Source organism: Lottia gigantea (genome assembly GCF_000327385.1).
Source record: "Lottia gigantea unplaced genomic scaffold LOTGIsca_43, whole genome shotgun sequence".
NCBI classification, from domain to species: domain Eukaryota; kingdom Metazoa; phylum Mollusca; class Gastropoda; family Lottiidae; genus Lottia; species Lottia gigantea.
Genome location: NW_008709504.1, coordinates 854,948 through 878,851, shown reverse-complemented (window position 1 = coordinate 878,851; position 23,904 = coordinate 854,948). Strand labels below are relative to the sequence as shown.

The 23,904-nt window shown below is 30.0% G+C and overlaps 3 protein-coding genes across 3 annotated transcripts in view; 2 read left to right on the top strand and 1 right to left on the bottom strand.

Annotated features, from left to right (window-relative positions):
* Nucleotides 1-57: 57 nt before the first annotated feature.
* LOTGIDRAFT_123269 (hypothetical protein) lies at nucleotides 58-11,837 on the top strand (the record flags this gene model as incomplete). The annotated part of the gene is made up of 20 exons (XM_009060549.1): nucleotides 58-203; nucleotides 524-626; nucleotides 869-1,026; nucleotides 1,275-1,407; nucleotides 3,773-4,066; nucleotides 4,352-4,471; nucleotides 4,707-4,825; nucleotides 5,109-5,175; nucleotides 5,452-5,541; nucleotides 6,164-6,280; nucleotides 7,361-7,601; nucleotides 7,941-8,083; nucleotides 9,242-9,363; nucleotides 9,549-9,677; nucleotides 10,112-10,199; nucleotides 10,432-10,605; nucleotides 10,775-10,908; nucleotides 11,008-11,183; nucleotides 11,467-11,543; nucleotides 11,673-11,837. Coding segments are annotated over 20 exons (2,796 nt in total), but the record flags the coding sequence as incomplete, so codon positions are not given.
* A 569-nt stretch (nucleotides 11,838-12,406) lies between these two features.
* On the top strand, nucleotides 12,407-19,549 carry LOTGIDRAFT_123206 (hypothetical protein; the record flags this gene model as incomplete). The annotated part of the gene is made up of 12 exons (XM_009060548.1): nucleotides 12,407-12,534; nucleotides 12,798-12,963; nucleotides 13,206-13,325; nucleotides 14,763-14,918; nucleotides 15,185-15,314; nucleotides 15,734-15,799; nucleotides 16,237-16,325; nucleotides 16,599-16,755; nucleotides 18,004-18,116; nucleotides 18,902-18,970; nucleotides 19,211-19,276; nucleotides 19,451-19,549. Coding segments are annotated over 12 exons (1,359 nt in total), but the record flags the coding sequence as incomplete, so codon positions are not given.
* A 624-nt stretch (nucleotides 19,550-20,173) lies between these two features.
* LOTGIDRAFT_217906 (hypothetical protein) overlaps nucleotides 20,174-23,904 on the bottom strand; it is an 8,975-nt gene continuing 5,244 nt past the window's right edge. Inside the window, exons 14-18 of the mRNA XM_009060547.1 lie at nucleotides 22,897-22,977; nucleotides 22,565-22,657; nucleotides 22,164-22,281; nucleotides 21,773-21,925; nucleotides 20,174-20,482 (exon numbers count right to left, since the gene is read on the bottom strand). Coding sequence (XP_009058795.1) covers nucleotides 20,331-20,482; nucleotides 21,773-21,925; nucleotides 22,164-22,281; nucleotides 22,565-22,657; nucleotides 22,897-22,977 — 597 coding nt within the window. The 3' untranslated portion in view covers nucleotides 20,174-20,330. The remainder of the gene's footprint in view (nucleotides 20,483-21,772; nucleotides 21,926-22,163; nucleotides 22,282-22,564; nucleotides 22,658-22,896; nucleotides 22,978-23,904) is intronic.

Below are 23,904 nucleotides of genomic sequence, written 5' to 3'. Positions count from 1 at the left end.
GTGAAATTCTCACTGAATTATATTATTGGCCAATAATAGAAATTTGTTGTCCTTAGAGAGAATGTCAAATGTGAAATTTTATTTTATTTTAGACAAGAAAATGAGATGATGTTAGAACAGAGATTAAGACATCAACAAGCTATGGAAGAATCGAGAAAAAGTCATCAGAAAGCCAGTAAATATCTCAACCAAACTTTAGCTAAGTATGTTTAGATATTAATTATTTAATAGGGAGGGAGAGGGTAGACTCAAGAAAGCACTGGCAGTGTCGTTTATAATATAATTCTCCAGTAGTAAGAGAAATCTAAACTTAGAGTATTTATTTTCAGTGCATCAACAATTCAATTTGCTATCAACTGGTCTATTTGTATATACTGTACTACCTGTACCAGTAGTTAGAATGATTCAGTAGAATGCTTACCTCAAACAATACCTCAATACCTGAGGATTTGAAGTAGTAATCAGAATGACTGAACGCTAGTCTAATTCAGATAGATTTATATTTGTCTATTAATAATTTTAGATTAAAGTCTGAAAAAGAAGAAAATCGCAGTAATTATAAAAATAATATGACACGTAAAATAGATATGTTGTTAAAACTTAAGAAAGATATCGCTCTTAATAAGGTTGGTGATTTTAGGATTTGGGATTTGTCCACTCAATAGCTTTAATCTAGAAAAACTTACCAAATATATACTATAGGCTGTGCATGTTTAACATCCATGGAAGTAGATGTTACATGTTACAAGTGAAAAAATACTCTCTGGAAAGTTCTTCAATTGCGTACTGCATGGTTTGTGTATATTTTTTAGCCATCAAGGCTGAGATATTAAGAAATAGAACTGTTATTGTAAATATTTTATTTCAGGAGAATATGAAAGCTGTAAGATCTCGAGATAAAGCTCTAGAAAAAGAGAGAAATCTTCAAGAAGAAATGGAACGAGAGAAAATTCTAAAACAAGGCGGCAACGCTGATGAAATTTTACTGATTAAAAAAAGAATGAATGAATTTGAAAAACAGAAACAGTAAGTTGATCATAAAGTAACAATCTTTATTCTTGTAGATCTACTTAGATGAAGATATTAAAGATCTTTCGAAATACAGAGAATCAAGCAAAATTTCTCTCATAGCAACTCTGTATTTCTCAAGAGTTAAGTTCTCTAGTTCAGTATCTTCAGAACAAATCAACAATTTATAAAGGAATTTTCTTAACCACATAGATATATAATTATATTGAATATATTTGTTTTATTGAAATGTAAATTATTTGTAGGAAATTTGTGACAGATCAGAAAGATAAGAAAAGTGAGATTATGAAGAAAGTTTTAAGAGAAGAGGCGAGGATGGAGAAGAGAAAACGAGAACAATCATATCTGTGGATTGATTCCAGATCACAGAAAGATAAGGTTTGTGGTCTGTAGTCTTTACTGACCCATCTGGTGTTTACCTTTCTAAATTTACGACTGGGTTGACTGGAATAACGAGGAAAGATGACTTGTTCAGTAACCGTATTTACAGCTGGGAATATTGGACCAAACAACCACCACAAACTTTCCAACACTCGAACTAACTGAGTTATAGTGATGTTTTTTCCCCTGTATCCAGTTATTCAACTATTTTCAAACTCTATTGTAGAATGTGGCACCTCATAAGAAGAAACCATTAAAATGTCTGGAAGATTATAGTAGAGCAGCGTTAGAATCAGCAGGATTATTGGAATCGGCAGATTATTCTCTGTCTAACTATTCAATGGTAAGGTTTATTCTGTTACATTTTCATCTCAAAGATTTAAACACTTTGAGCAGCACGTTGAATACCAGTAGCCTATATAGAGAGATACCTTCCAGCAACTCAACCTTAGTAGTTTTTGGAGAACCCTGACCTCTAGGGTAGTAAACTCTGACCCATCCCAGATCAATTTAAAGATTGTGTACTCTCTTGTTTTTGTAGAAATCAGAAGAAGGTATTGATGAGGAAGAAACAGAAGAAAGTATTAAAATAGTAGAGATGTCAACAGAATCTACTGCTATTATTCCACCAGTCCAATATTCTGATGATAGTGATATTGAAGATATTATCACAGATAGACAAGGTAAGAACTTATTATATAATATTATTCCACCAGTCCAATATTCTGATGATAGTGATATTGAAGATATTATCACAGATAGACAAGGTAAGAACTTATTATATAATATTATTCCACCAGTCCAATATTCTGATGATAGTGATATTGAAGATATTATCACAGATAAACAAGGTAAGAACTTATTATATAATAGTATTCCACCAGTCCAATATCCTGATGATAGTGATATTGAAGATATTATCACAGATAGACAAGGTAAGAACTTATTATATAATATTATTCCACCAGTCCAATATTCTGATGATAGTGATATTGAAGATATTATCACAGATAAACAAGGTAAGAACTTATTATATAATATTATTCCACCAGTCCAATATTCTGATGATAGTGATATTGAAGATATTATCACAGATAAACAAGGTAAGAACTTATTATATAATATTATTCCACCAGTCCAATATTCTGATGATAGTGATATTGAAGATATTATCACAGATAGACAAGGTAAGAACTTATTATATAATATTATTCCACCAGTCCAATATTCTGATGATAGTGATATTGAAGATATTATCACAGATAGACAAGGTAAGAAATTATTATATAATATTATTCCACCAGTCCAATATTCTGATGATAGTGATATTGAAGATATTATCACAGATAGACAAGGTAAGAACTTATTATATAATATTATTCCACCAGTCCAATATTCTGATGATAGTGATATTGAAGATATTATCACAGATAGACAAGGTAAGAACTTATTATATAATATTATTCCACCAGTCCAATATTCTGATGATAGTGATATTGAAGATATTATCACAGATAGACAAGGTAAGAAATTATTATATAATATTATTCCACCAGTCCAATATTCTGATGATAGTGATATTGAAGATATTATCCAGATAAACAAGGTAAGAACTTATTATATAATATTATTCCACCAGTCCAATATCCTGATGATAGTGATATTGAAGATATTATCACAGATAAACAAGGTAAGAACTTATTATATAATATTATTCCACCAGTCCAATATTCTGATGATAGTGATATTGAAGATATTATCACAGATAGACAAGGTAAGAACTTATTATATAATATTATTCCACCAGTCCAATATTCTGATGATAGTGATATTGAAGATATTATCACAGATAGACAAGGTAAGAACTTATTATATAATATTATTCCACCAGTCCAATATTCTGATGATAGTGATATTGAAGATATTATCACAGATAGACAAGGTAAGAACTTATTATATAATATTATTCCACCAGTCCAATATTCTGATGATAGTGATATTGAAGATATTATCACAGATAGACAAGGTAAGAAATTATTATATAATATTATTCCACCAGTCCAATATTCTGATGATAGTGATATTGAAGATATTATCCAGATAAACAAGGTAAGAACTTATTATATAATATTATTCCACCAGTCCAATATTCTGATGATAGTGATATTGAAGATATTATCCAGTCCAATATTCTGATGATAGTGATATTGAAGATATTATCACAGATAGACAAGGTAAGAACTTATTATATAATATTATTCCACCAGTCCAATATTCTGATGATAGTGATATTAAAGATAATATCACAGATAGTAAAGGTATAGACCTTAGATTTTTACATCACAATTACTTTTCATATCAGGTTTCAAAATCTTGGCGATTGTTGTTTTGTTTATACTTGACCTCTATTTATAGCTTTCTGAATGCAGAGGTGCCACTCACTAATTGCAATAAAAGTTTATCACATTTAGTTTCAAGTATGTATCAATGTGTGAATACTGAATTAAGCGTTTTTCATTCCGTTGATATTCCAGAAGATACAGTGAGCCTAGCGAAACCCGAGTTTGATGGATTGTGGGATAAACATAAACCTTACCACGTTCCTAAAGATCTGGACACACAATTAAAATTACCAGGTAGCAGCAAGATGGAAAAAGTAAGTATTGAATTTTCTTTTTGTTTCTCATGGGCCTCCTGATAGTTTTTGTACACTAGTGTTTATATTCTGTTTTTTATTTTTGTTTCTCCAGACGATGTTTTGTTGTTTTATGTGAAACTATATCAGGTAGAATTTAATTGGTGATTTTGTCTTTAAATTGTTTTTTTTTTTTTTTTTTTTACATTTAAAACATATCTTATTCTTATCCTGTCTTTTTGATAATATTCTATACATGTATCTGATATATTTTTGTTTGTTAATTTGATGTTTATTTTAACGTAGGAAATAATGCAGAAAGTTTTAGAGAAACATCGTGAAGGTATCACTATCAAACAAGTCGCGGCTGGTCGAGAATTTACTGGATGTCCTTTCTACAGTAAACCTGATATTATACACTTTAAGGTAAGACTGGATGTCCTTTTTATATTGTACGTTTTTTGGACGACGCCCAAAATAGTAAAAACTTAGAAAGGCACTCTTTGAACACATCATAACAAGGAGTTCTGCAAAGTTTCCCTGATCTAGAAAATGTCTGAGGGGTGGGGAAAAGGGTCGATACCCGTAAATACACCACTGTCTGTTATTGTCAACTATCAGTATTTGATATTGATTATGTGTTTAGTTGTGTATTTTTTAGAATTTTGATATAGGAGAGAAGTATAAGAAGAGAGTTATTTTAACTAACGTATCATACTCTGTTAATTATTGTAAATACGTCAACATTACAGAAAAACTTAAAGATTTTATCAAAATAGAGTAAGTAGGATTTTAAACATGTTTAATCATTATTTATTTATAAAATAACTAGTTTTACATATACAAACTGAGTCAGCTCTTCCCTGAGGACAATTCCAAACTTTTATTATTATTGAAAGTATGAAAAAATTATTGAAATTAAGATCCATTAAAATAGGTATTATTGTAAGAGTCTTGTGAAGGGTATCACTCGTAAAGCAGGGCAGTGCCCTCAACCTGTCTAGATAAACCGTGAAGATAGTGAATATCTATTTTACTTCTAACTATTTTATTTATTTTTCAGTTTTGATCCGCCTGGTCAGATGTCAGCTGGGTTAACTTGTGAAATCTTTGTTACATTTAAACCAATGGTATGTCTCATAGATTTCTAAATTATTCAAATTTAAACTTCAGAAACAAAATAGTTTTATTGCATTGCCATTAAAGTTATATTAAAAAACAAACTTGGTGGCCCTGTTTCTACAACATCTCAAGATAATAACTTGTTATAATAATTGTTGAATTCTAATTTGAGAAATAACAGACTGAAAAAAAAGTCTACTGATTTTTGTGAAACAGATTCTATTAATCTAGCTCTCTCTCTAATATTACAAATGTCAATCTATTAACTGGATGTTTGATTGTAGATCAATGAAGATTTAGAAGGTGAAGTTAATTTCTTGTCTCAAACTGGGCCGTTTTCTATTCCACTTAAATGTACCACTAAAAAATGTGATGTAAGTATAACAATTTAATATTTACAATTTGATTACTGATAAATAAGACAATTTATGTATAGATACTTCTAGAATATTTATTACTTCAACGTTTCAATGTGGTTCTCACACCGTCATCAGGAATATAATAATATATATATATTATAATATTATATTCCTGATGACGGTGTGAGAATCACATTGAAACGTTGAAGTAATAAATATTCTAGAAGTATCTATCCATATAATTGTCTTATTTATCTATAACCTGTGCTTCTAATATGCCTTTGAAAGAGAGATAACTTCAAATTTTTCTTCCAAAACTAAACAGAATATCTTATCTAAAAATTCTTAGCTCTCTTGTAATATCTTATGTTGATGATGTCGATACTTAGATCTAAAACAAGCCAGTGCTTTACATAGAAGTTTTTAGGAACTTCTTCACTCTTAACACAAGCTGATTATGGTTACTTTAATCGAAGGAAGTATTTTGGACCTTGATCTCATGTTTCAAAGCTGTATAAATAAAACAATGTCCCATAATGGAAGGTTTGAGAAAACTTGTTGGACCTTGATTTAACTGGGTTAAAACTTTGTAAAATACAACCTAATAATGTCGTACTATTGTTTATTATCTCTACAGGTTAAAATAGATACAACGTTAGTTGATTTTGGTGTAACTGTTATCGGTGAAATGTTAAAAAGATCAGTAACTCTTACTAATAAAGGTGCCATGGCAACCAAATTTGATTTCTTCAAAGTTACAGGTAAGCTTTTAGGACAGATCTTTCTGTGAATGTTTTTATAAAAATATCTTTTGTAGAATTCTAATATAACGAGGTTTTCTATTAAGTATAAATATTTTATCTTTCTTGTAGGAATGAAACATGGAACTTGTACTACAGCTGAAACATCTCTAGGACGTCTTGTAAGTTATATATCATCAATATATTTATAGTCTCTTTCTTTCATTCTAAACAAAACAGTATAACAAGTATCTCTAGGACGTCTTGTAAGTTATATATCATCAATATATTTATAGTCTCTTTCTTTCATTCTAAACAAAACAGTATAACAAGTATCACTAGGACGTCTTGTAAGTTATATATCATCAATATATTTATAGTCTCTTTCTTTCATTCTAAACAAAACAGTATAACAAGTATCACTAGGACGTCTTGTAAGTTATATATCATCAATATATTTATAGTCTCTTTCTTTCATTCTAAACAAAACAGTATAACAAGTATCACTAGGACGTCTTGTAAGTTATATATCATCAATATATTTATAGTCTCTTTCTTTCATTCTAAACAAAACAGTATAACAAGTATCACTAGGACGTCTTGTAAGTTATATATCATCAATATATTTATAGTAACTCAAAATAACTAGCATGTTCCTTTCATTCTAAACAAAATAATAAAACAAGTATCTTATTTCCGTTGAAATTAAATGTTTGTTTTTTTAGAAAAAAATGATTTAGGTTATATTTAGGGTAAATAAATTATATTCTCATACCTGTTTGAAGTATCTGAATATTCATAATTTATATTTGTTTGAAGTATCTGAATATTCATAATTTATATCTGTTTGCAGTATCTGAATATTCATAATTTATATTTATATTTGTATATTTCAGACAGCTGATACAATGAGAGCTTTGAGTCCAGATTCTTCAGATCAAAAAATATCAGACACCAAACTGAAATCAGATAGTAAGTAAAATCAGTCAGATAGACAATTATTCAATATAATTCCATTATAAGACTCTACCCTCAATAATTTCTTCTTCTATCTCAAAGTAAAAGCAGGTTTAGCCTGTAACACTTATTAAAAGCTATATAATTATCAATATTCTGCATTTATAGATCTAGAAAAGATTATAGAAACCAGTCCTGATGTAGCCAGCCTAGCTGTTGGTGAGGTTACTGCTAGTGGTGTTGTAAAAGAGGGAGAAGAGTTATCATCACCTGCCGTACCTGATACAGAGGATGATTTAAAACCTCCAGAACCAGGTTTGTCTACGATTAATCCACTTGTTAGCTTTAGGACATCTCGCAACTCTGAAAAGACAATTTGTTAATTTAATAATTTACAAATTTGAATTTTTTGACAAATTTTGAATGTCAATGGTTTATTTAACAACACCTTTGAGTTGATTGGCTGAAATATTTTTCAAGAGCATTACTAATCTCTCAATTACTGAAAAGATAAACAATTTGAAAGTCACAGTATATTTTATTTCAATAGCAGGAAAACTGTACATCACATTTAAATTCTGAAAAGTGCTATGGATAGCTGAAATTCAGCTTTAGCAGCTTGTAAAATAAATATTTGATTTAGATTTTTAATACTCTATATTCTAGAGCCATCTCCTGAGTTTGCGTTCAGTGAAATGGAAGATTACGGAACAGTAGATGGTATGAAAGTTGGCAGTGTAGTATCAGGAGAAATAAAGGAGTTCTCATCAGTTAAACTAGAGATATTCTGGCAACCAACAATACCTGGTCCAGTAGACACAGAATTTCTCATTTCTTTCTCAGATCCTCTATCTGAAGGGGTAGGTTATATTTTAGATTATTTATTGATATTTAGTTTAACTCATGTATTAGATAATTATTATGTGTTTTTATCACTTGTTTCATGTGTAATTATTATGTGTTTTAATGTTTTTTTATCATGTGTTTGATCACATGTTTCAGGTACATTCTGATATATTTTTATATACGCCCACATGAATATGTGGTCGTATATTGTCGTCGCCCCTGTCCGTCGGTCGGTCCGTCCGTCAACATTTCTTGTGAGCACTATAGAGACTACAGTTTTTATCTGATTTTGATAAAACTTAGTGTGATGCTTTAGATTGGTAAGATCTCGGTCAAGTTCGAATTTGACATATTTTCGATGAACGGTTTTTGAGATATTGCCCTTGACTTAGAACGCCTTGAAATTTGTTAAAAATTGTTCGTGAGCAGGATTGAAGCTACAGTTTTCAACCAATTCTGATGAAACTTGGTGTGATCATTGGAATTGATAAGATCTCGGACAAGTTCTAACAAGAGATATTTTTGATGAACGGTTTTTGAGTTATTGCCCTTGACTTTGTTAAAACGTGTTGAAATTTGTTAAAAATAGTTTGTGAGCAGGATAGACGCTACAGTTTTCAACCGATTCTGATGAAACTTGGTGTGATCATTGGAATTGATAAGATCTCGGACAAGTTCTAACTTGATGCATTTTTGATGAACATTTATAGAGTTATTGCCCTTGACTTTGTAAACACGCGTCAAAAGTTGTTTTTTGCCCTTGATTAGAGCTATGTGATTTAATTGTTGTATTTGGGTTATTGATATTGATTTTAAAAAATTTTGTGGAATTATTCAGCATAAATAATTTCTTCAGTATGAGAATATTCGTACTTTAGTCACTAAAGACTGTTTTATTTTTTCTGACAGCTGCCAGTGGGCGTATGTTACCTTGTATCGCAAGCTATCTTTTGAATTTACAATGTGTTCAGTTGTTATTTTTGTGATGTGATGTTTATGTGGTTTCATTTTTTTATTTATTTGTGTTTTTAATCACAAGTTTTGAAAATGTTATTTGGCGATGTATATTTATGTTTTTTTATATTATTTTATATTATATGATTGTGTGTTATTTTATTTATCATGTGTTTTTGTGTTTCATGTGTTATGTGTGAATGTGTTTTATATTGTAGATATCTGTAAGATCGGTAGCTAAAGCTATAGATGTACCAGTTTGGGTTGAAAGACCAACTATAGATGTTAAAATCTGTATGTTTAATAGACTCTATCAAGATACTATAGTTGTTAATAACAGGTAAATAGCTTTACTTTAGTTTATAATCAAGATAATACCCTTGAATTTATCGACACAGTTTCTCCCTGTCCATGATGTAGGTGGGAGGGACTGACATATTTAATCGGAATATATTTCACAGAGTCCACATAGTTAATAATGTTTATTTTCAATGTAAATTTCTATGATTGATTTATATCTTTCAGAGCCACTACAGCTTTGAGATTAAAATTTGAAATTTGTAAAGAATTAGAAAATCATTTAGAATTATTACCTAAAACAGGTTATATACAGGCCCAGGCACAGTTTTCAGCTCAACTTAAATTTCTACCAAGGTAAGTTCTCTAATATTTGTATTTTGTGTGTATTTTGTTTATTAATGATTGAATTGTAAAATAAACCCAATATAAGTAACAAAAAGAGAAAAACAGGAGTTAAATTTACAAAAAGGTTAATTTGAAAGGCATTGAAGAAATGTTATTGTGCCTGTTAGTTCACGTTATAAAACCTCAACTCAACTTTAACTTCAACAGGAGCAAACTACTTTATATTTAGTTAGTTGACGTAATAATGAAGAGATTTGACTGAATACATGATAGGTTGTTTCAATGCTATCTAACACCATGTTATGTTTTTTTCTTGTCATTATAATTTTAGAAATGAAATAATTCTGATTTTATTATAATTATATTTATCTCTAGAACAAGTTTATTTGTGATTATGATTTTTAACGATGTTTTAAATTAATTATATTTTGATTTTGATGTAGACCAAGTTTATTTGAAGAAAGTTGTAAATATTTTGATAAAGAAACGGGTGTTTTAGAAGCTCCAATGACAATCAGAGTAGCTGATCAGGTAAAATTAAATCTTGCTGTTTCATTATTCCGTACATTCTGTAATCCTTGAATTGGAAACTAAACAATACAGAAAATCCAGAGTCAATTAAAAGTCAATATTTACATCATAGAACTGTAAAAATATAATCATTTAGACTGTGGTTTATGTAATACAGAATATAATATTAACAAGACTAGCCTGCTACAAGTTAAGATTAACAGTTTTTAATAATTTTTGTTTATTTTTTCAGACACAACCAGTAATGTTTATGTTGGTTGCCGTAGTAACTAATTCTGATATAGAGTTTGATATTAAAGATATAGATTTTGGTAACGCCTCTATTTATGAGTCTGTTAAAACTTCCGTTAAAATGACCAATAAATCTATCCTACCTCAAGATTTTGGTTTTCTTGGTCTGCCGGAGGTAAAGTGAATTTATCATTTTATTTTAAAATTTATTTACAATCACAAAGGTTTGTTAATTTGACGGATCTCTAATCTTAATAAAACTTATTTGTATATTTCAGTATGTAGAGGTACAATCTAATGATGGTTTTGGAACTCTAGCTTAAGATGTTATTTGTATATTTCAGTATGTAGAGGTACAACCTAATGATGGTTTTGGAACTCTACTACCACTAGAAACTATAGATTTAGACGTTATTTTCAGTCCTAAGAAAGCTAGAGATTATAAATTTGAACTGACTTGTAAATCTATGATTAACAGGTTAGTAAAATTGATGTTTTCTGTTTCCTGGTTTCATTCGTTTATTTTCGCTGATAATAATTTTGGTTTGTATAATAATATATCCTATTATTATTTCAGAGATTTTAAGATTCAATGTAAAGGAGTAGGTGTTCATCCACCATTAGAATTATCTCATCAAGTTCTTCATTTTGCTGCTACTTCACTGTACGACGTATCTTCTACAGCTTTCCATGTTATTAACTCTCATACTAGTAATAATGAATATACACATCCTGTACCTAGAATTGGAAAAGGTAAAGACAAGGGGCACTTGTTAACAAATCTTACTGTACATTTTATTCTTCAAAACAAATAATATAATAAGATACAGGGAATTGTTGAACTAATTTATAAAAATAATGTTAAAAATACATAAAACTTTCTTTTATTCATGATCTAAGAGAAAATGCTGTCTTCAGTAAAACAATCTGGAACAGAAAAAAAGGACTTAAAACTCCATATCTTTACACGAAACAGGAAGCTTTCTCCTAATCTCTTAATCCTCTTCTAATCTGTTATTCCACTTTATATTTTCAGGAGAGATTGCCCCAGTTGGTCCAACATCATTTGAGTTTGTGACGCCACCAGATTGTCCGTTAACTATTTCACCATCAGTTGGTACTATACAGCCAGGCAAGGTAGGTGTCTACAGCATCACTGTCTTCCATTCTTATACATAATCGTTAACAGCTAACCATCGCAATCATGACAGTCTTGCTAACTGATTTTCATTTTTCTTCTAGAAATGTAGAATTCAAGTTCGATTTTCACCAACTTTAAAAGAAGAAATCATTCGTAAAGAAGCTGTTAAAATGGCCACCAAACAAATGGAAGCAGACGCACAGAGAGAATATGAAGAGGCTTTAAAGAAAGAAAAAGAACTTCAAGAACAAGCTCAGGTAAGCTAAGTTTAACTCCAAATCTAAAGCCTAAGCTGTCTTAGATTTAACTTTGGCATTTTGTGATACATGCCTTAAATCTTTTATTTTACTGTTAACAGTTAGCAGCGTTAAAGAAAGGATCTAAAGGCAAGTCATCACCGAAAGGAAAGGCCAAGACAACAGGACCATCAGCTAATAACGTAACAACTATACAACAACCTAAACCTGTTGTACCTCCTGAAGCTAGTTCTATTTCTAAAGAGTAAGTTATAAAACCAAACGGACAAATTCTATTTTTCATAATCTTTTGCCCAATTCCAAGAAAAACACTGGTACCCTGATTCCATTAGTCTGAGACCCCAAGTAAACACAATCATTGATGGTAAACATGGAAGAAATTAAATAACTACTTTCTCTAGTAAAAATAGAGACAATTCCTACAGCTATATATGATATCAGATTTTTATTTCTAATCTTCAGAGCTTGTTTACTGCTAAAAATCTTGCTCAAAATATAGGTTCCTTCTATATTATAGTCGTAAAGAAACCCTATTTTGAAATTGTTTGTGTTGAATTCTATTTTGTGTTTTTAATTGTAGTTCGAGTGCGTATTCAGCTGCTATTGGTTCGTTATTACGACAATATAAAGGAAAGTTTAATACCTACGTAGTACCATGTTATATTGGGTCGGGGCCCTGTGGTGATCCTGGTTCACTTAAATATAGGTCAGTAACAAAAAATATAACCGCAGGGCCAACTTTCCTCTAAACCTTCTATTTTTATCCATTTGTTTTTTCTGGGCCCTGAGCTTAACTTAATGTAGAATTATACATCACTAACAGTCCATGTCCCGTATTCTCGAAACGATCTTAGCACTAGGACGTCCAAGGGTCTTAATATCTAACACTGTTTTTAGGACGTCCTAGGGCCTTGATATCTAACACTGTTTTTAGGACGTCATGTTTAATGTAAATTGTGTATATTTCAGTATTTATAATACAGTATATCTAGAAGTTCATTGTCCAACAGTCAAACCTCAAGTAGTCATAATATCAGATAGTGGAAAAAATAGTGTAGATTTCGGTGAGGTGTCTATTGGTCAAAACGTCACCAGATCAGTTACCATGCAGAATATCAGTGATAAAACAGTAGAGGTATCCTTTTAAAAAAATAAGATGTTATAACCATAAGATACAATGGTGATGATGGTAGATGACAAGTTAACGTCTGTTTCAACACAACTTAATGGAATAACTCAGCCTCCAGAGACTAGGGGTACAAATAGGGGCCAGACTGACTCAAAGGGGGGGCACAAACTCTCGAGGCTGATTTCAAAATACAAACTTTTTCTTTTGTGTGATCTTTGTACTATTTATGTGTCCTTAACTTCCTGAAGTTAACTTCTACGCTGCTAGACACTGACGGTCCGTTTCTGATGTTAAATGCATTGAGAGTTCTTTCCCCTGGTGGAACACATACAGCTGTTCTATCATTCGCTCCTGATAAAGGTTGTGTGGTAAGTATAAATAATTTTGTTGTGAAACATAAAGTTACTTCTTTTCTTTCTCAATATTTTAATATTCTGGTTCTTCATTTCTCACGCTCAGTTTTATGTCATAATTTTCTCCACCTTGTTGAGGTAATGGAGACATTCAAGGCCATGCAGTGTGCAATGAGGGAAATTTTGCCAACACTAGCCTACTTATATTTATTTCCAACTGTCAAGGTATTGGACAGCATATTGTGATGAATATAATAACTGTTAAATGAGAAGGGAGATGTTTGAATGTCCTATTTCTTAATTCACATTTAAAAAACTTGACAGGAAAATCTAAAATGGCTTTATTTGTTATATTTGTGTTTTGAAATGGCTTTATTTGTTAAATTTGTGTTTTAGAATCAAGAAGTACTATCTATAAAGAGTGGATCTAGTATTTTAGCTATGACGTTAGTTGGTAAAGGTGTTAGTAATGTTATTATATTTGTGTTTTAGTATCAAGAAGTATTATCTATAAAGAGTGGATCTAGTATTTTAGCTATGACATTAGTTGGTAAAGGTGTTAGTAATGTTATTATATTTGTGTTTTAGTATCAAGAAGTATTATCTATAAAGAGTGGATCTAGTATTTTAGCTATGACGTTAGTTGGTAAAGGTGTTAGTAATGTTATTATATTTGTGTTTTAGTATCAAGAAGTACTATCTATAAAGAGTAGATCTAGTATTTTAGCTATGACGTTAGTTGGTAAAGGTGTTAGTAATGTTATTATATTTGTGTTTTAGTATCAAGAAGTACTATCTATAAAGAGTGGATCTAGTATTTTAGCTATGACGTTAGTTTGTAAAGGTGTTAGTAATGTTATTGTATTTGTGTTTTAGTATCAAGAAGTACTATCTATAAAGAGTAGATCTAGTATTTTAGCTATGACGTTAGTTGGTAAAGGTGTTAGTAATGTTATTATATTTGTGTTTTAGTATCAAGAAGTATTATCTATAAAGAGTGGATCTAGTATTTTAGCTATGACGTTAGTTGGTAAAGGTGTTAGTAATGTTATTATATTTGTGTTTTAGTATCAAGAAGTATTATCTATAAAGAGTGGATCTAGTATTTTAGCTATGACGTTAGTTGGTAAAGGTGTTAGTAATGTTATTATATTTGTGTTTTAGTATCAAGAAGTATTATCTATAAAGAGTGGATCTAGTATTTTAGCTATGACGTTAGTTGGTAAAGGTGTTAGTAATGTTATTATATTTGTGTTTTAGTATCAAGAAGTATTATCTATAAAGAGTGGATCTAGTATTTTAGCTATGACGTTAGTTGGTAAAGGTGTTAGTAATGTTATTATATTTGTGTTTTAGTATCAAGAAGTATTATCTATAAAGAGTGGATCTAGTATTTTAGCTATGACGTTAGTTGGTAAAGGTGTTAGTAATGTTATTATATTTGTGTTTTAGTATCAAGAAGTATTATCTATAAAGAGTGGATCTAGTATTTTAGCTATGACGTTAGTTGGTAAAGGTGTTAGTCCTATAGTTAATTTATCTATAGAATCAGGACTATTTGACATGGGAGCTGTATTAGCTGGGGAATACTGTGAAAGAACTTTTAAGGTAACAAATTTAAACTTAATAGAAATGTAGAATCTCTTTGTAGAATTTTAAATTCTGTGTTTTTAAGGATTATTGTTTTTACTGTTGATAACCCTGAAGGTTCCGGGGTGTGGCAGAGATTGAGATGTTTCCTCTCGATTATTATCAATTTTCAAACGTATTTAAATCAGCAAAATTAATAATCAACCTTTCACATTTGTTTGTTTTTTTTAATTTGTATTCCTGAAAAGATCGTGTATTATAATGATTTGTAAATCTATTTTCAGATTAATAATACATCATCTCTATCTATAGACTATGTTATAAAACTAGATAGTTTATCATTGTTACGTCACGCCAAATCTCAATATCTTCCAACTTTTATTAAACGAGATAAAAAACACAAATCTTATGTTGGTAAGTATACTGTCTGATTTCATTAACTTTAAAACACATATATACATATTAAAACTAATAAATCTGTTAGAATGAGTTTAAATATGTTAATGAGTTGGTTTGAATATGTTAATGAGTTTGTTTAAATATGTTAATGAGTTGGTTTAAATATGTTAATGAGTTGGTTTAAATATGTTAATGAGTTGAACTTGTTACTGTATGATCATATTACAGTTTTATCCAATGAAATTGAAGCTTTTGCAAGTCATGATATTTGATAAAAAAGAAGTGGAGCTTCAGCCATACAATAAAATCAAAATGGACTGGTTGTAGCACACCTAAGCTCCACCTATTTTTCTCTTAGATATTATTTGGCTTTCATGTTAAGTTATTCATCACCATGGTTTCTTAATGCTTATCAAAATATTTTAATATTTCAGGTACACAAAATTTTAATGGACAGAATGTGTTCGATTTGGTTCCATCAGAAGGAAGTATTCCTGCAGGTAATGTTTCAAAACATTTCATTATCTTACAGAATGACCCTGTGTGTGAAGCAGACCATACTTACTCTTTTCCATACACCTGATGGTACTTCTCTTTGGAGGAGTTCACTACTATACAACTTTTACTCCGGAGTTTGATTAATGGATTTGTCTTGCTTGTACAGATTTTTATATCTTTCTTGATCCATCTTAAACTAAATGTTAAATGATTGTCACATGACCAAGATGTAATTTTTATCATCATCAGTAATTTTACTTATTAATTGTGTTATTAATTTATATTTCAATAAAATATTTTGTAAATTTTGGTTTGTGTAGCTGATTGATTTTATTTTGATATTTACATTGGAATTAGTTTTATGATTATTGTTAGTAGTTAAGTTTCAACACCAGTCCTGTCCTATGTTTGATGTTTAGTTGTTATATTTTGTTTCTAGGTGATAATAAAGAAATCACAGTAACTTTTGCTCCAGATCATTGTAGTGAGAATTATTCTGATGGTGTTCGAATTGAATTGTTTAATCAGGTAGCTATATTGTTTTAATTATCCAGTCTTTATTAGGTGGAGAATAGTTATTTTGTTTTATATTCTGATGGTCATACACGATTTAAGAAACGTCTTTAAAAAAAAAATATTAACTTTTTTCCACTACTCCATAACCTTTAAAAAAATAATAAAAATACAGAATTCATCTTAAATAATGAAAATAAACTAATATTATAAGACCTATCCTGTCCGATTATTAAAAATCAAAATAACACTGAAAAAATTAAAAATTGTTTATATCTTTATTTGTAGGAGGAAAGCCATTTTTTTGAGTTGAAAGGTTTGGGTAAAAATCATATTATGTATATGTTTGGTGGAGATGATTTAACACCTGATGTAGAATCACTAGCTGTTTTACCAGTTACAGAGGATGATGAAGGTAAGAAAATAAACAGGCTTTATAAAAATTGTCAACAGGTTTTCTTATCAGGGACACTAATAACTTCAATTTACACCATTTCAATTTTCAGTTTTTGTAATTCCACTAAAAGGAAGTATTCTATTATTTCACCATTTTTATACGCCCACATGAATATGTGGTCGTATATTGTCGTTGCCCCTGTCCGTCCGTCCGTCTGTCAACATTTCTTGTGAGCACTATAGAGACTACAGTTTTTATCTGATTTTGATAAAACTTGGTGTGATGCTTTAGATTGATAAGATCTCGGTCAAGTTCGAATTTGACATATTTTCGATGAACTGTTTTTGAGATATTGCCCTTGACTTAGAACGCCTTGAAATTTGTTAAAAATTGTTCGTGAGCAGGATTGAAGCTACAGTTTTCATCCGATTCAGATGAAACTTGGTGTGATCATTGTAATTGATAAGATCTCGGTCAAGTTCTAACTTGACGCATTTTCGATGAACGGTTTTTGAGTTATTGCCCTTGACTTTGTTAAAACGTGTTGAAATTTGTTAAAAATAGTTCGTGAGCAGGATTGAAGCTACAGTTTTCAACCGATTCTGATGAAACTTGGTGTGATCATTGGAATTGATAAGATCTCAGACAAGTTCTAACAAGAGATATTTTTGATGAACATTTTTTGAGTTATTGCCCTTGACTTTGTAAACACGCATCAAAAGTTGTTTTTTGCCCTTGATTAGAGCTGTGTGATTTAATTGTTTGTTGTATTTGGGTTATTGATATTGATTTTAGAAAATTTTGTGGAATCATTCAGCATAAATAATTTCTTCAATATGAGAAAATTCGTACTTTAGTCACTAAAGACTGTTTTATTATTTCTGACAGCTGCCAGTGGGCGTATGTTACCTTGCATCGCAAGCTATCTTTTGAGTTATTGCCATTGACTTTGTAAACACGCATCAAAAGTTGTTTTTTGCCCTTGATTAGAGCTGTGTGATTTAATTGTTTGTTGTATTTGGGTTATTGATATTGATTTTAAAAATTTTGTGGAATTACTCAGCATAAATAACTGGCATATATATATATGTAATTGAATTCAAACTAATAAAATTTCTTCAATATGAGAAAAATTCGTACTTTAGTCACTAAAGACTGTTTTATCATTTCTGACAGCTGCCAGTGGGCGGCCTCGCAAGCTATCTTCAAAGTTCTTTACAATCCATTTTTTAGTTTACAAGTTTACAGAAATGAAGTTACAATTTTGAATATATTTTGTAGAAGTGAAGCCGACAGCAATACCAATGTTAGTAAGTTTATTTAGTGTAGCTAAAGAAACAGAAGTTATACCAGCTAACAGAGATGTATTTGTAGCCTGTGTACGAACTATGGCAGTCAGTCAGAAGAAGGTAGGAACAACTCTCAGCTTGTCTTTTGATATTAGATCTGTTGTAACTAGTTTATATCTAACTATTTTAATTCCTCATTCAGATATTTTCATCAAAATGATTATTTTGTTTAACAGACATCATGCTTTGTTTCATTTCAATCTAGAATAATTCAGGATGGCTATCGAATTCATTTTGTGTTTATCTAATTGATTTTAAAATGTAAATGCCTGTTTTTGTTATTGTGTTAATAAATCGCAGACTGCATCAGAATGTATCATATAATGTGGCATGAATACTTACACCAAATTCACAACAATTCTAACACAATTCACTTTGTTTTATTAAAATTAACAGTATTATGTTAAATGTTATGCTTACACCCCACTAATTCTTATTGTAACAATCAAATATCCCAGCCTAGTGTTTGTTGTATATTTAATATATTAACTGTTATATATGATATTTTCACCTCACTAATATCAATATTTCACCTCTTTATTGCATGTTGTGTTGTAACTGATAATAATTTAACAGGATTCTAAAAAGGTTTGTAAAGTTTTCAGAATTTCTTTCATTTCACTCTATGGCTTGACTGTCTTTTTACCTCATCAGGTTTCTTTTAAGAGAAAACACTCTGTGATGCTGCCCATCTTTGTAAGTTCAATCAGATGCAGAAAAGTAGGACGTAAAACTCCATTTCATTTACATCTAAATCTAAAGAGTCTTGGTCCGTCCACTATTCATAATAATTCACTTAATAATAAGCAAGGTAATTAAAACATGACTTGTATTTTATATTACAGAATGGAGAATATCAGTTTGAAAATGTTCAACTTATTCAATCTAAAGGTTTCAGTATTGAACCTCAAAAGGTAAAATCTATATTGTAATAAATTCCTTTGTCTGAAATCTTTGTGTTCATCTGATTCCACTCTGTAAATTAGTTTTTTAACTCAGCATCTGAATATTGGAGATATTTTTATACTAATGATACTATTTTTATTGAAATAATTTTTATGAATTTTGAATAGTTATTGGTTATTGACTGTTGTCATATTGGACCAGTTGATATTGTGAATAGTGTTTTAACTGATGTATGTATTATATTATAGGGTATGATAGAAGCTGGTACTAAGAAAGCTGTTACAATAACTTGGACTCCTCCCCCTGGTCATGAGGTAAATTCTCACAAACTTGTCGACTTTTAATATTAATTATAATTATACATATTTATCCTATTTTTAAACATTATTCTGATAGCTCATGTTTTAATAACTTTGCCGTTTTTGTTTTGATGATGTTCCCTGTCTATTGTTGGTATCGTAACTTATATTTTATTGTTATATTTTCAGTCTAATCAGCCAATGGAAGCGTCTGTTCTAGTGACGTTAAAAGGTGATGCTGTTGAACAATATAAACTGATGTTACGTGGGATTATAGTCTCTGAATAACTCATCCTGAATACACCTCAACTAGATTTTATTATAATACATCATATATTTACAATATCCTTCCTTTATATTTCTTCAGATTTAATTTATTTACATCTGTGATATTCTGTTTTACAATTGAATATTTATCCAATTTATTTTATTGTTTTGAACAAATCGAAGCTAATACAAAAAGAGACTTAAGCAGATAACTTGTGAAGTCTTCAGTGAGCAGCATTATCAATATAATTATTTTATTTGAATCTGTGATATTTTTATTTATAAATGAATATGAATCAGTTTAATGTTTTGTTTTTGGTGAAATAATATAATATATTATAATATTATATTCATGATTGTCTTTGAATACGATGTGAGAAATGGTGACCTATTTATGATATTGTATAATTTGATCCTGTGAAATTAGCTGTTTTGTTTTGATCACAATGGCTGTCACCTCTCTATATCTAAATCCTATATCTGGTTACAACGTGTAACAATTATGAAACAGACTATTTGATGTTGTTATAATGACATTCCTTCCATTACTTGGACAGGTATTTAGCATTATTTTAATTTTCAGAAGACAAAATGATGTTTCCGTAGTATGACCTCAATTGTTGTGTAACATAGAAAAAACAATATAGATATCAGTAATAATTTATTTTATGATGGTATTTTAAATATAACATTACATTATTTATGTTGTTATGACATCACATCTGTTATCTTGCCATAAATAGGTTAAGAAATTGAAATACTACAAAACGTCCGAGACATGAATTTTTTAAATATTTAATAATTATAAAAAATGTTCAATATTAATTTCTAGAGCTGAACATGGTTGATTTAAATCAAACTTAGTGATGACGTCGGGATGGAGAGTTCCTAGTTTACCAACTGATTCATTTCTCACCATAATATCAGCACATCTACCAGGGAAATACGTAGAATCTAGAAACAGAAAGGAAAGACGTGATTGATTTTATAATCTGTGATATAAGAGAGACTATTTCAACTCAAGAACGACGATACAAAAGTTAAAAACTTATAACTGCTTTTCTTAGTCGCAAACATACACAACTGGTAGGGCTGCAACCATTCCTAAAGTGGCGATCCGATACACAAACGATACTCGTTCAACGATACGATTTATTGCGATAATAAATTGCGATTCTTTGATTAAAAGGGAAAGAAAATGAAAACTGATAATTAATAACATTTTAACACAGTTCAAATTATTTTGGCACGCTTAGAAGTACAAAATTCACTTTTTATCATTTGTTACACACAAGGACTAACAAATCAAATAATAAATAAAATACCAAACCATTGGCAAATATCTTAATTGGGAATTGTCGTCGTAATAAATGGGAAAACCAAATGACTTCCAAACTTCAGATTTATACTCAGCGTTATCAATTTCGATTTTTTTCACTGGCCTTTTCACCCTCAGTAATCTTTGACATAATTTTAGCCTGACTTTATTTGATGACGTTGTCGGTAGAGATGATTCCGAGCTAATAATTCATAAAATATTTCGGTGTTCAAATGTTTCGATAATAAGGTATTCCACGATATTCTGCTATTTCCCGATGGCATTTAAAACCACGATCTTGAGAACCAGAAAAAAAAAAAGATTTTAAACCGAAAAAGCAAAGAAATATCGTTCTGTGTTTTGTTGTTAGTAACGAGGTCATAAATTGCATTTTTGAGAATGGATCATATATATTTTGGTTTCATAAAAACGTATTGAGCTTCAGAATCTTATTTCCAAGAGCGCTGTATCAAATAAACAGCTTCGTGGAATTATTTTATGACTATGCAAACACATCTTACGTTGGAAAAAAAAAAAGTTTATATCAGATCCCATGCGTTTATCTTCCACTTGGCATATTAATATGTTCTCTTTTCATCGTTTATAACAAAAATTAATAATGCTGAAGACAAATTTATACCAAGCAGTTTTTTAACATTTGAACATGACACAATTTCTAAAATACGCGAGGATTCTGTGCTATTAGTCATTAAAGGGAGTTAATTATATTTATGAGAATCGGGCCGATGTATCGCGATTATTTTTTTCTTCCACAATGCATCGGTAAGAAGGAACGAATTGCGATTCATCGATTTAACGGTGAATCGTTGCAGCCCTAACAACTGGTGATTGATATGGTTGGCCTTTTAGACATATCTTTAAAAACACTCATTGATCAGGAGAAGAAGAGAAGAATTTATACTAACCATCACAAGCCTTGATATAATAACCATCTTTCTTATCGTAGGGTATTTCTAGTAATTTCATCACCCTGTCTAATAAACCATGAATTACCTCAAAACCTGATGATTTATTATAATGTATAGCACAGAGTCGACGTTCATTACGAGCTCCAACATCTAGAATAATAATTAGACAGATTGAAAAATCTACACAGAAACATATCTATTTTACTGGATAATAAATTGCCAATCAACTCGGGGTTGACGAGGATCCTGTCCACCATTTGGTCTGTGGGTCAATAATTTTACAAGGATAACAACTTTGGTTTCAGACCTATGTGAAGATGACTGAGAATAGAACACATGACCAAGATACAAAACACATCAGATTTCATTAACTGAAATAAGACTTTACCTTTCGCAGGATCTTGATAAACTACATCTGATATTTCAAAGAGTTTTAATGGTAATGGCATATTCTGATTATTATAAACTGTTTTTAATACACCTGGTAATAGAGTTGTTCTCGCTACCTGAAATAGTCATAACAGATAGAAGCATCACAGAAAATGATAGAAATTTATAGCTTGATTTATTTTTAATGGATATATCTTTATCTTTGTAAAATGTAGAAGATGTTGTCATTTCATTGAGAAAATAAACTGGTGTCTTAAGACCCTACAAGCTTCAAGTTTGAAATCCATAAAAACAGTCCTGCCAAATTTGCCTCATGGAAATATGAAGGATCTGGAAATAGAGACAGGACCAATACAAGTATATCAAGTTGTATGAAAAATGTTTCTGTGTCTAATCTACCTGAAATTCCAATGTTTTTGGGTTGGCTATATGAACAGCTCCTGTATCTTCTATCTTCTTACCAAGTTTACTAGCTATATCATCTCGTGAACACTGGAATATAAAGATTTGTAGAACTTCATTTAAAGAAGCCTAGAGAGAATTGTGAGAAAACACAAACAGTAAAACTTTTAATTTGAATATTGTGAAAGAAAATTATTGCTGAAGTAAGAAAAAGTGAATGTAGAAAATTACAGATATTCTATCAGTTCTAATCAGTACTACTTATTATCAACTGGTTGTTATATTCAAAACCTCATTATAAATACAGTCAGGACATAAACTAAACTTACCAGAGCGAATGTAAGAGCTTCAGTAAAACCAGCACCGGCTATTTCTTGTCGTAATAAATCTGTTAATTTATTTAACGGGAACTGAAACAGATAAATCTCTAGTGTTATTGTATATTAACATGTTAAATATCTCTACACTGCTAGTAAAATATTAAACATCTCTACACTAGACAGATAAATCTCTAGTGTTATTGTATATTAACATGTTAAATATCTCTACACTGCTAGTAAAATATTAAACATCTCTACACTGCTAGTAAAATATTAAACATCTCTACACTGCTAGTAAAATATTAAACATCTCTACACTAAACAGATAAATCTCTAGTGTTATTGTATATCAACATGTTAAATATCTCTACACTGCTAGTAAAATATTAAACATCTCTACACTGCTAGTAAAATATTAAACATCTCTACACTAAACAGATAAATCTCCAGTGTTATTGTATATTAACATGTTAAATATCTCTACACTGCTAGTAAAATATTAAACATCTCTACACTGCTAGTAAAATATTAAACATCTCTACACTAAACAGATAAATCTCTAGTGTTATTGTATATTAACATGTTAAATATCTCTACACTGCTAGTAAAATATTAAACATCTCTACACTGCTAGTAAAATATTAAACATCTCTACACTAAACAGATAAATCTCTAGTGTTATTGTATATTAACATGTTAAATATCTCTACACTGCTGGTAAAATATTATAAATGATATATAAGACTAAAATACTATTAGACCTACCTGATTAGCTATACAGTTAGTATCAGGAATAGTTTTAATTATATTATTAAAACCGTAACCAATAGCAACATCTTCCATAATATCACATGGATGTAATATATCTACATTTCGTTAAGGATAAAGACAGAACACTTAATTTTTACAAAACATATTCCAATTTATTTTTCTTTTTATTCTTGTACAACTTTTCATGATTTTAATGATCCTAATGTATGTTATTTTTTAATATCAATTGAAAATTGTGAATTCTGA